General features: G+C 52.8%; 1 protein-coding gene across 1 annotated transcript; it reads left to right on the top strand.

The window, feature by feature from the left end:
• The first annotated feature begins 1,769 nt into the window (after positions 1-1,769).
• Ccdc8 (coiled-coil domain containing 8) lies at positions 1,770-4,885 on the top strand. The gene has a single exon (XM_021644131.2). It carries the CDS (start codon positions 2,551-2,553, stop codon positions 4,060-4,062), a length of 1,512 nt encoding a protein of 503 aa, XP_021499806.1. The 5' UTR covers positions 1,770-2,550; the 3' UTR covers positions 4,063-4,885.
• Positions 4,886-12,212: the final 7,327 nt, after the last annotated feature.

The raw sequence follows: 12,212 nt of genomic DNA, 5'->3' as shown, positions 1-12,212 counted from the left end.
GAACAGCCAGAAAGCAGCCCGGAGAAGAGGAAGACGCACCCACTCCCCCAGGGGAAGCTGCAGCCAGGCCAGGGCTCTGTACAAAGCACCCCTACCTCACACCCCAACCTGTAGCAGCCCCTCCTGCCGACATCTTTCTCTCTCTGCCTTCCCCTTCCCTCATTGCTAATGATATGCCTACAAGGTCTTCCTGTGTTAAATACAATCACAAGCTTTTATTTTGCTGTAATTTTTTAAAAGGGGTGTGTGTGGGTGGGGGCATGTGTCTGCATCTGTACCCCGTATGCATGTCTGGTTGTGGAGATGAGAAGGTGTCTGATCCCCTACAACTGGAGTTTTGGGTGACTGTGAGCCACCGTATGGGTGCGGGGAAGAGAAACCAGGTCCTCTGCAAGAACAGCCAGTGCTCTTAATCGCTGAATCATCTCTCCAGCCCCTGGGTTGTTTGCTTTATGAGACAGGGTCTCTTGTAGTCAGGCTGGCTGTGAACTCACTTTGTAGATGAGAACAACCTTACCCTCCTGATCCTTCTGCCTCAAACTACTGGGCTCACAACTGTGCACTCTATGTCTGAAATGCACACACACACACACACACACACGTGTTCGAGACAAGGTTTCTTTGTGTAATGGCTGTCTTGCACTCTGTAGACCAGGCTGGCCTCAAACTCTTAGAGATCCATCTACCTCTGCCTTCCAAGTGCTGGGATTAAAGAGGTGTGCTGCCATGGCTGGCCCTGTTATATGTTTTTATATTGGTATCAAAGTCACTTCTTTACCTGGATTGTGTTGTAGAAAAATTATCTTTAATCCTGGAATGGTAGCCCATGTCTATAAGCCCAAAAGAAAGAGGCTAAGGGAGGGGGATCACTGAAAGTTTGAGGCAGGTCATGTGTTATACATAGTAAGTTAAGAACTTGAGGGCACCGCAACATCTCTGTGACCTTAGAGATTTATTTTTATTTTGTAGAAAAACTTTTATTTTAAAATATTTTGTTATCCTGTGTGTATGTATGTATGTATGTATGTATAATCTGTGTGTGTGGGCAGGTGCATTTGTAGAGACCAGACAGCAACTCTGTAGAGTTGGCTTTCTGTGAGTTCTGGGGATTGAATTCACGTCATCACGTTAATGTTTTTATCCACTGAGCTATCTTTCCGGTCCCTTTTTTGTGTGCATGAATGACTTGCCTGCATGCGTGTGCGAACACCACATGTGTGCGGTGCCCACAGAGATCAGAAGAGGGTGTTGGATCCCCTGCAAATGGAGTTACAGAGGATCCCCTGCAAATGGAGTTACATCTTGTAGGTGCTGGAACTCAAACCCAGGTCTTCTGCAAGAGCAGCCTATTGCGTATACGATGTTTTGCCTGTATGTACACCTGAATGCAAGAAGAGGGCACCAGATTTCATTATAGATGGTTGTGAGCCACCATGTGGTTGCTGGGAATTGAACTCAGGACCTCTGGGAGAGCAAGCAGTGCTCCTAACCTCTGAGCCATCTCTCCAGCCCCCATCCCCGTAGTTTTGAACGGATTTTCACAATCGCGGTGGCCTTCGGGAGATCTGGGCCGTCATACACTTACGCACCTCTTTGGCTTGCAAGTCAAAGATGGCAGGTCGGGGACTCGGCAGCCTTTCGGGAGAGAAGATGACGTGGGGTTTGGCTGCTGAGATGGGAAGCCCTGGCCTCAGCGAGGCCCTGGGGGGGGGGAGCGGGGCGGCCACACCTCTGTGGGGAGGGGAGGGAGGCTGCCCTGAAGGGAATGGATAGCCCCGCTGCCAGTCTTCCCGGGCTGAGGGTGTAAGATGAGAAGAAGGTGGGCCTCACCCAGGAGGGGAGGACCCTCAGAAACTTCCTGCTGCTCTCGGCTCCACGGGAGACTGAGCGCAAGGCCAGCTTGGAGCCTGCCGGGGGTTGGGAGACCCTCCTTGGGGCTGGGCGGAGGCCCTTAAGCGCCTCGCCATATTGGACGGCCACACTTTGCAGCCTTTGTCTTCAGAGTCCTCCCACGAACTTTCAGAGGCATCCGGGGTGTCTGGGCCGAGGGAGAAGAGATCCGAGCCTGTGCGTCCCCAACGTGGACCTTGGCGGTTCCAGTTTGGCCCGGACTTCAAGCCTAGCGACTGACGGCGCCTCAGTAAGCATCCAAGAGAACTGCTTGCCTCAACTCTGAGCTGGTGGTGGGGACCCAGCTCGGCCTTGTTGTTCCTGCGGGGGGCGGGGGGCAGTGCAGGGAGGTTACACTCCGCGTGAGCAGAGTCGCTGGGATCCCCCGCCGGCCCCTCCTCAAGCTTGAAGTCTGTTTGGGCTTCCTGCCCCCCCAACCGAGAGTCCACGCTGGAGATCTTAAAGACCCTTGAGAAAAGCCACGTGGGAGGCTGGTTCCCATGGGGCTTCCTACCATCTCCTGATTGCCTGATTCTCTGGAGTGTCCCGGACGTCTGCAAAGATGTGGATCTGGACGTGTTAGTGGAGGCCTTGAGGCCCGTGGGCACCTTTAAGAAGATCGGGAAGGTGTTCCGCAAAGAGGAGGACTCCACCGTAGGGATGCTGCAGATTGGGGAGGATGTTGACTATCTGCTTATCCCCCGGGAGGTCCGGCTGGCCGGGGGCGTGTGGAGAGTCATCTCCAAGCCTGCTACCAAGGAGGCTGAGTTTCGGGAGCGGCTGCTCCAGTTTCTGCAGGAGGAGGGTCGTACCCTGGAAGATGTGGCCCGAGTCATCGAAAAGAACACTCCACACCCACCCCAGCCCTCCCAAAAATCCAAGGAGCGCCGAGTGAGGAGAGTCCTGAAGATGGTCACTCCCCCCCCTCGGCTGGTCATAGGCACCTACGACAGCAGCAATGCCAGCGACAGCGAGTTCAGTGACTTTGAGACCTCCAAAGTCAAAGGCAACAGGGGCGCCCAGAGGACCAGGAAGGTGCGCAAAATGCCTGTCAGTTACTTGGGCAGCAAATTCCTGGGCAGCGACGTGGACAGTGAGGATGATGAGGAGCTGGTGGAGGCCTTCCTTCGCCGAGGAGAGAAGAAGCCCAGTGCACCTCCTCCACGCCGCCGAATCAATCTTCCAGTGCCCATGTTTGAGAACCTGGGGCCCCAGCCGTCCAAGGCGGACAGATGGAGGGAGTATGTCAGCCAGATGTCCTGGGGGAAGCTGAAACAGACGGTGAAGGGCTGGGCGCCCAGATCAGGCGAGGCCCAGCAAGTCTCCTCAATGGCTGAGAGGGCTCGAGAGTTGAGACTCGGTCGCAGCACTAGCCAGGACCGACACAGCTCCAGAAGCACAGGAGATGGGATCAACCAGACCCTGGGTACCAGTCGCTGGACGCCCAAGATCAAGTGGGTCTCCTTGAGACGGTTCAGGAAGGAGAAGGCACCATCCCAAGCTCAGGGGACAGGCATGCCAGCTGTGGGTCCCCCAGAGGCCGCAGAGAACCAGGGGCCAGAGGCTCCAGCTGAACATGGTGCAGAGGCTGCAGCTAACCAGAGGGCAGAGGCTGCAGCTAATCAGGGGGCAGAGGCTGCAGCTAACCAGAGGGCAGAGGCTGCAGCTAATCCAAGGGGAGAGACTGCAGCTAACCAGAGGGCAGAGGCTGCAGCTAATCCATGGGGAGAGACTGCAGCTAATCAGAGGGCAGAGGCTGCAGCTAATCCAAGGGCAGAGGCTGCAGCTAATCAGAGGGCAGAAGCCATAGAGGCTTCTGAGGGTCCAGCTAACCGAGGGACTGGAGCTGGAGACAATCAGAGGGTGGAGGCCCCAGCTGACCAGAGGGTAGGAGTCCTCCATGACCAGAGGGAGGAGGCCGGACCTCAGGCTACGCCAGAAGCCTCAGCTGGTTCTGGATCTAGGGTCCGGAAACAGGTAAAGACAGTGAGGTTCCAGACCCCAGGACGCTTCTCATGGTTTTGCAAGCGCAGGAGAGCCTTCTGGCATAGTCCACTGTTGCCAACGTTGCCCAAGAGAGTCCCCAAGACAGGTGAGGCTAGGAGCCTCAGGGTGCTGAGGCCTGAAGCTAGAGTAGAAATGCAAGAGAGAGAGCAAGAAGAAGAGCTGTGAGGGTAAGACCAGGGCCCTGCTCCCTGCCTGCCCTGTGTTAGCTGCTGGGATGCCTCCCTCCTGTGCAGGCTCCTTCTATCTCCATGTTTGAAAATGGAGGCTGCAGAGGCAGGCAGCACCCCCACGCCTTTCCTGCCCTTTCCTCCCCTTTCTTTTCCTTTCTTTTCTTTTTCCTTCCATTCTTTCTTCCTCTTCCCCTTTGGTTTTTGGTTTTGGTTTTTTTTGAGACAGTTTTTCTATGGAGTCTTGGTGGTCTCACACCCACAGTAGTCCTCTGTCTTAGTGTCCTGAGCGTTAGGTGTCTGCCACCACATCTGGCTCTAGGAGGCAGGGTCTCTATGTAGCCCTGGCTAGCCTAGAACTCAACATGGACACCGGGCTGGCCTTGAACTCACAGAGATCTGGATGCCTGCCCCTGCTTGGAGTAAAGACATGTGACACCATGCCCACCTTCTAGAGGCCTTCTTTATCATCTTGTTTTTATCTGATGAGATCATATGTTCAAGGTTGCATGGCTGTAAATACACTTAATTTTTTATAAGTGATTTAATTTTATATAAGTGATTATAAATTTTTATAAGTTGATTTAAAAAAAAATACTGAATACATCTCAAAGGATGTAAAGAAGCAAGCCCATGGAGCTGTGCCTGGGATGTATTTTAACTTCTTACTATGTATCTTAAATGCTCACAGCCTAGCAAAGGGAAATGGGCAGAGGAGGGGGCTCATTCTGTCCTTTGTCTTCTTTTCTGTGATAACTTTGATTGACAGCACCTAAAGAGAAGGCTCAAATTGATATGCAAATAAAAATGTGTTCAAGGTGGTTTCTTGTTTTCAAGGTGGCAATGAACAGAGTCGGGGTAATTTGGCTGGCTCCTTAATGATGATGATCCTGTGTTTAAACTGTCACTTCGCCTGCCACGTTTGAGCTTCTAAGCACTGCAGGATCGGAGGGTGCAGGGCCTGTGGGCTTCGCATACCACACTGATCTTGGTGAAGAGATACAGGAAAACAAGGTGTGGGGTACAGGAGGGATGGCTCAGAGGGAAAGAGCACCGGCCGCTCTTGCAGAGGACCTGGGTTCAATCCCCCTCACCCAGTTCCTCACCATGTGGAACTCCAGAGGATCTGACGCTCCTGCCTGGTCTTTGGTCGCCAGGCACAAACATGATGCACAGAACACACGCAGCCTAAACACCCAGATGCATAAGTGCTAATTGAAGATGATTTTTAAAAAGCCAGCAGGGAACTGCACTCCTCTGGGACCTCTGATGTCCTCCATGGGGCTGGGGCTGGGATGGGTGCGTGGCACCCTTGAATGTGACGAAGGCTTTTGTTGTCTATTTTCTGAGACAGCGTCTCCTTATTTAACCTCAAATATATGGCCCTTCTGCTTTCTGAATGCTGGGATTGCAAGTGTGTGCCACCCTGCTCAGCCTCCGGAGGTCTCCCCCCGCCCCCGTGTGTGTGTGTGTGTGTGTGTGTGGTGTGTAAGTCAGAAGACAACTTGCTGGAATCAGTTCTCTCCTGCTATGTGGATTCTGGGGATCAAGCGCAGGTCACCAGGCTTGGCAGCAACTGCATTTACAAACTGTTGGACCGTCTCACCACTCCCTCCGAGCTGTTTTGACCAAGCTCACAGACATCGCCACTGGATGCATAAAAAGCAGTTGGAACAGAAGTGTGCTCGAGGGGGGAAGTGGTGCACAACTGCTTCTTATAACTGGGCTGCTAAGGGCCCGCCGGGGTGGGAGGAAGGTGGAAGTGTTTCTCTGTGATGCTGGCAGCGCTCCAGCCACTAGCAGTGAAGGATGAATGCGTACATACAGCCTCTGTAAGTGTCAGCAGGAGAAAAGAACATTTAGTGGAAAAGAGCAGTCCAGCGCTCGTGTGACTAAAGAATTATGCCCCAGCAGCCCTGACCCTCTTTTTCTTCCCCAATAGTATCTGGGGAGAAAACAGACCCTCCCTTGCTAGGCAGGGTCTATACTCTGAGCCATGCCCTAGCCCCTCACTGGGGGATTCTAGGCAGGTGTTCTATGATACATCCTTGTAAGCCACTTTTTCCTTCCCTGCTGTGTTCTGAAAGTAAGTGGTTATATAACATACCACATGCTTCTCCCTGTGGCCTTGGTCGAGGCCCTTTTGCTGTTGTTCACGGACAATGAGGCTTGTTCCCTCAGAGCTCACAGCCTGTACAGAAGAAAGTCCCACTGATATGTTAACTAAAAGACAAAATACGAACCCCACCTGGAGGAGTGGACTTGGTGGGGTCTGGAGGCTAGGGGGAGAGGTTGGGGGTGGTCCTTGCTGTTGTCCACAGCCACTTGAAGATAAAAAGAAAAGCATCAACAAATAGATGGTGCGACCTAGTGACTGTTCAGCCTCCCTCACAGGGCCTGGAGCTCAGTGGGCTTCAGGGACAATATTGGAGTCCGGAGGAGGACTTCACGACAGAGGAAGGGCAGATTAGACACAGGACTGTGTGCTTCACCGATGTCAGTTGCACTCTGTGACACCGGATCACAGCTCAGTGACTTTCACCATATACGTGCACATGTCTAAGCCACACAGACACGGGCACAGGGACAAATGGTAGGCTCCCATATACACGCACTGGTAGCCCACCAGAAATGTCCGTAAGTTTATGGACACACATATACAGTATTCGCTCCAGCTCAGACCTGCCGGACTCCTGCACATGCCAGGAAACCCTCTGTTCCCCGCCACACCCACCCTGCCATCGTTGGTGTCGACAGCCACGCTGCCAGACACAGCGTAGACATACGTGGTGCCACGGAAACCCAGAAGACAGCTGCAGCCTGGAATAACGCTGCAGAATAAAAAACAAAACCCCACAAAATACAAGACGAGAATAAAAAACAAAACAAGCTTAAAAAAGCCAAAACCAAGTGCAGGCATGCTGGGCACTCCGGGAGTCAGAGGCCGGTAGATCTTTGTGAGTTCAAGGGCAGCCTGGTCTACAAAGCGAGCCCGGGCTGAGAAATCTTGTCTCCAAAATCAAAAACAAAAAACAAAACCAAAACCAAACTCTCTTCCCGGGAGTTGTTTTCACAGCCTTTTTGAAAAGCCTTGAATCATGATCAAAACAAACCTGGGTTGTGCTGACCTTCAGCTTGTCCCTCCCCTGAGAGGGCATGACGTCCTCTTCCCTCCCTCATCTAGCAGGAAGATCCAGAGACCAGATGTGAGAGAAAAGGAAGCCTCCCACTGCCCTACACCAAGAAGAAAAATGATGTCATATCTTCCAATTACCAACTCAAGGCTTTTGTTTTTGAGATGTATTTATTTCTACAGTGTTCTGCCTGAACATGTGTCTGCACACCAGCAGAGGGCACCAGATCTCATTATAGATGAGTGTGAGCCGCCATGCGGTTGCTGGGATCGCACTCGGGAAGAGCAGCCAGTGCTCTTAACCTCTGAGCCATCTCTCCAGCCCTGTTTTGTTTTAAAGACAGGCTCTCATGTGGCCCTGGCTCCCTGTGTTGCATGGGATGACCTTGAACTCTGGGTCCTCCAGTATTGGCCTCTCATGTGTTGAGATGGCAGGTGTGTACCACCAAACCCAGGGTTATGTGGTTCTGGGTATCAAAGCCAGGGCTTCAAGCATGCTAGGCAAGCACTCTACCAACGGAGCCTTATCTCAGCCCCCCTACACGGGGCTTCTGCTAGGCTGGGTCCCGAAATCAGCCTGGCATGTAGAGAGGCCTGGCATGGCTTTGGTGCTGTTACATGCTGAGCACACCCAGGGCATGGTCAGTCACCTGCGTAGTTTGGCCTAGTGGGACTGAAGCACATCCTGATGGTCACAGTGGGAACTGCAGCTTAGACAGGCTGGCTTGGGTGTAGACTGAGGGCTCACCTCTGTCCCCACTCCCCCATTCTAGGCAGTCCTAGAACATGGCCACACTCCTGGGCACGTGGAGGGACAGAAACAGGTTCCTCCCACTCCAGCATCTCAGCCTCCTGTGACCAGGAGTCATGACCAAGTTGGGGAGACTCCTGATAAATGAGTTTGAATCAACAACCCCAAACTGTTAGTTTGGGGACTGGGTCTTGGAGGTACCATTCAGATCCTCTTTGCTGCTGGGGTGGTCATGCCAGGGGCCCTGTAGCAGGACAACATGGAGCTCAAACTCCTGGCCACTCCAAGCTTGTCACGTGGGAAAGCCTGCCCGCACACTATCCCTTCTCTTCCCTATGGAGCTAAATAACGACAGGCATGGAAAGGACCCAGAACCTGGGCAACCACCCCTCACCTTCTTTTACTCACTTGTTTTTAAAATCACATTTTAGCTAGCACAGTGGCCCTACTCGCGGTGTCAGCTACTCCAGGGACTGAGGCACGAGGTTCACTTGAGCCTGTGAGTTCGAGGCTAGCCTGGGTGACAGGGGAGACCATGCATACATGAATACATAGACAAACGGACAAGCAAACAAACAGCTTGGTCCCGTGCCCAAGTCTGTGATCCCAGCACCTGGCCCCAGGCTGAGGTGAGGACTGCGGAGACTAGACTAGAGGCTCACTACGGAGACTAGACTAGAGGCTCACTACGGGAGTGCTGTGAGGCACGACAGAGCACCTAAGTCCAATTCCTGGCATCCACACATAGAGGCCACACCCACCTCTAACTCCAGCTCCAGGGGACCCCACCTGCTTTACACACTGGCCTTCTCAGGCACCTGACACATGTTACGCCCCCAGCACCCCCACCCCCCAATTTAACAACAACAACAAAAAAACCCACAAAAGAATGGGGGGGTGCATGTGGTCCTGGCCAAGAGCATGATGGGGGATAGCTTTGACTCAAAAGGCACAGCCTGATGTGGTGACAAATGCATGAAATATTAGCTTCTACGAGAAAGAAGCGGGAGGATTAGGATTTCAAGGAAGACTATATAGTGAGTTTGAGGCCAGCCTAGGCTACAAAATGAATGAATGAATGAATGAATGAATGAATACATAAACGGCAGGATATCCTGCACTAAGAGCACATTAATATTGCTGATTTTTGAACATTATCCTAAGATTGATCACACATCTAGCATTTCCCTGTGGTCCTGACCTCCCTGCCTTTTAAAGGATAAAGTTATTGACTCCAAAGTGGAACCCAGGGCCTTGTGCGTGCCAGGCAGGGGCTCTACCACTGAGCCACACCCCAGCCCCTCACTGGGGCATTCTAGGCAGGGGCTTCATTTCAGAGGTATAGCTCCAAGCTCTTCAGTTTTAATCTGAACCAGTTCAGCTTCAATTCACTGTCAGAAAAACGAAAGAGCTCAGGCTCCCAGGCCTAGGCTGAGGAAGGAAGAAAGCTGACAAGAGATGGAGAAATGGAGAAATAGGGGTCAGGAGGTAGTGGCGGCAGGTCTTTGAAGATGCTTCTTGACCTCACTCCTGCCATCTGGCCCCACCCCCATTCTCTTTCTGAGGTCTGTGCACTCCTGAAATCAGTTTCCTAGCCATCCTCAAGAGAAACAGAAGCCAGGAGTGGTGGCACACACCTGTAATCCCATCACTCAGGGAGGCAGAGGCAGGCAGATCTCTGTGAGTTTGAGGCCAGCCTGGTCTACAAAGCGATCCACGACAGTCAAGGCTACACAGAGAAACCCTGTCTCAACTCCCCACTCCCAGTAAAAAGAAAAGAAAAAGATGGTGATGCTGTGGATTCCCTTGGAATGGCACCCAGCGCTCTCCTGTCCTTTGCTGCCCCGGCCTAGAGATTAACCAGCACCTTTTTCTTCTCACCACATTGCCCTTAACCGTGACTGCCACAGGAAATGGGGTTCACCACTTCAAGGCAGGATGCATCCCCACTCACCTGACTGCTTTCTGGTGCTCAGCCACACAACCACATTTTCTCAGGTAATGTTTGGGGCCAGCAAGAAGGGTCATTCATCAGAAGAGTGGAGTAAGAGGTCCTGTGACTCTTTGGTGACAAAAAACGCTCACAATAAGAGGGCCTAGGACTGGGGATGGAGCCTGACTGTTGCTATGTTGAAGGAAGCTTTGGGTTCAATTGCTACCCTAAATCCAGGCTCGGTGGTGCATGCCTGAAATACCAGCACTCTGGAGGTGGAGGGAAGCAGGATTCAAAGTCATCCTCTGCTTCCTGGGAAGTTTCTGCCCAGCCTGTCTGTCTGGGTAGGGTTTTAAACAGAGAGCTGGGCATCGCTAGTGAGACAGGAACATTAGCTTTCGCGGTTGTTGTAACGAAAGGTGGATGGGCCTGGACTCTATTCCGCCCTGCACGCCTCTGCGCTGAGTACGAGCCGGCACTGGTGGGTATTTAACCGCGGTCCTGGAGCACCACCTGGTGGTAGATTCCGGCCTTGCATGGCAGGGGCTGAGGGCCGCCGGCCGCCTTCTGTCCCTAGCACGGGAGTCGTTCTAGGCCCTGGCCGCACCGGGTAGGACTGGGAGTGTTCCTCCGCCTGAGTGACCTGAGGGGCTCTGGCTCGCTCAGCTACTCCACATGCACAGGTAGGGGTCTTGGCCTCAACCTAGTAATCACTTACTTGGCCAGCAACGGCAGAGGGCGACTGTGAGCCAGGCCCGGAGCCCCACGCCTGAGTGGCGCTCTTTGCAAAATTTTTGAATTAGCCAACCAGACTTGCCTGAACTTGCTTCCACCTCCTCAGTGTCTGTCTTCCCCCACCCCCATTCTGCCCTGCTCTCTCACGTGGCATGGGGTGAAGTTCCCCAGGGTTGAGCGTGGGAAGGCTGAGGACGGGAGTCTGCAAGTGGAATTCCTATCACGAGTTTACAGATCTGGCTTGGAGACTGTCCCCCCTTCTCTATTAATTCATTACTCTAGAGCCACCCCCATGGGAACTTCCCCTCCCCCCTCTCCTCAGAGATCTCCCATGGGTATCAGCCCACCTTGGCTTATCAAGCTGTAATGGGACTGGCACATCTTCTATTGAGGCTGGACAAGGCCGTCCAGTTAGGGGAAAGGGGTCCATAGGCAGACGACCGTCAGGACAGCCTGTTCCTACTGTATGATGTCCCATATGAAGACCAAGTGTACATGTTACATATGTGCAGGGGCCTACATCCGTCCCATGCATGCTCTCTGGTTGATGGTTCAGTTGGAGAAGACTCCCTAACCATTGTTTCGTTTTTTGGGAGAAAGGATTTCTCTGTGTAGCCCTGGCTGTCCTGAACTCACTTTGTTGACCAGGCTGGCCTCAAACTCAGAGATCTGCCTGCCTCTGCCTCCTGAGCGCTGGGATTAAAGGTGTGCGCCACCGCCGCCGCCACCACCACCACCACCGCCACCACCGCCACCACCACCACCACCACCACCACCCGGCTTCCCTAATCACTTTGTTTTGTTTGAAACAGAGTGGCCCTGTGTAGCCTTGGCTTTGTAGACCAGGCTGGAGATCCGCTTGCCTCTGCCTCTCCAAGTGCTGGGATTACAGGCCTGTTGCCACACCATTCTTTATCACTGGTTGTTGTCGTCCTCTCAGGCCATCACTGGTGGATTCTGGGTAGGTGCTTTATGATTGAGTCACACCCCTAGCTCCTCTTTAAAATTGTCTAGGCCTTCTCTTCGGGGCACTTGATTAGTTCCTCAACCTGACAGAGCCTTGGAGTCAGAGAAGTGCTGCTTCTGGACGGATCTTTGAGGCTATTTCCAGGCAGGACCAAGTAAGGACTGAAGAACGCGGCAGCAGGTGGCCCATTCAGACATAAAACAGCAGGCTTTTTCTGAGGAAAAACTTACCTGCCTTTACTTCTCAAAACAAACAAACAAAAAAAACCACAAAAAACCACCACAACAAAAAGCTTGTAATGTGTGAGAGAGAAGGGGTGGGGGAGAATACTGGCGCTCTCCCGCCACGGTCAACTCCAGGGACTGAACTCAGGTTACCCACAGAGCCATCTCACCAGGCCAGGGTTGAGGCACTCTGGCATTCTCAGGCTCTCCAGCACGCAGCCACCCACTGCTGGACTACAGAGCCATATGCCCCTTTTATGACATGCACCCTGTTCTGTGACTTCAGAGGTCGCAGACAGGGTATGCACGGTTTCTGCGACAGGAAAGATATTTGGAGGCACATAGACCACAAGAATGTGAGCTCAGAGGGCAACTTTATGGAGTCAGCGCTCCAACTTTTGCAAC

The sequence above is a fragment of the Meriones unguiculatus genome, chromosome 1 (assembly GCF_030254825.1).
Source record: "Meriones unguiculatus strain TT.TT164.6M chromosome 1, Bangor_MerUng_6.1, whole genome shotgun sequence".
In the NCBI taxonomy this organism is placed as follows: domain Eukaryota; kingdom Metazoa; phylum Chordata; class Mammalia; order Rodentia; family Muridae; genus Meriones; species Meriones unguiculatus.
Note: the sequence above shows the minus strand (reverse complement) of the source record. Positions and strands in the feature narration are given on the sequence as shown.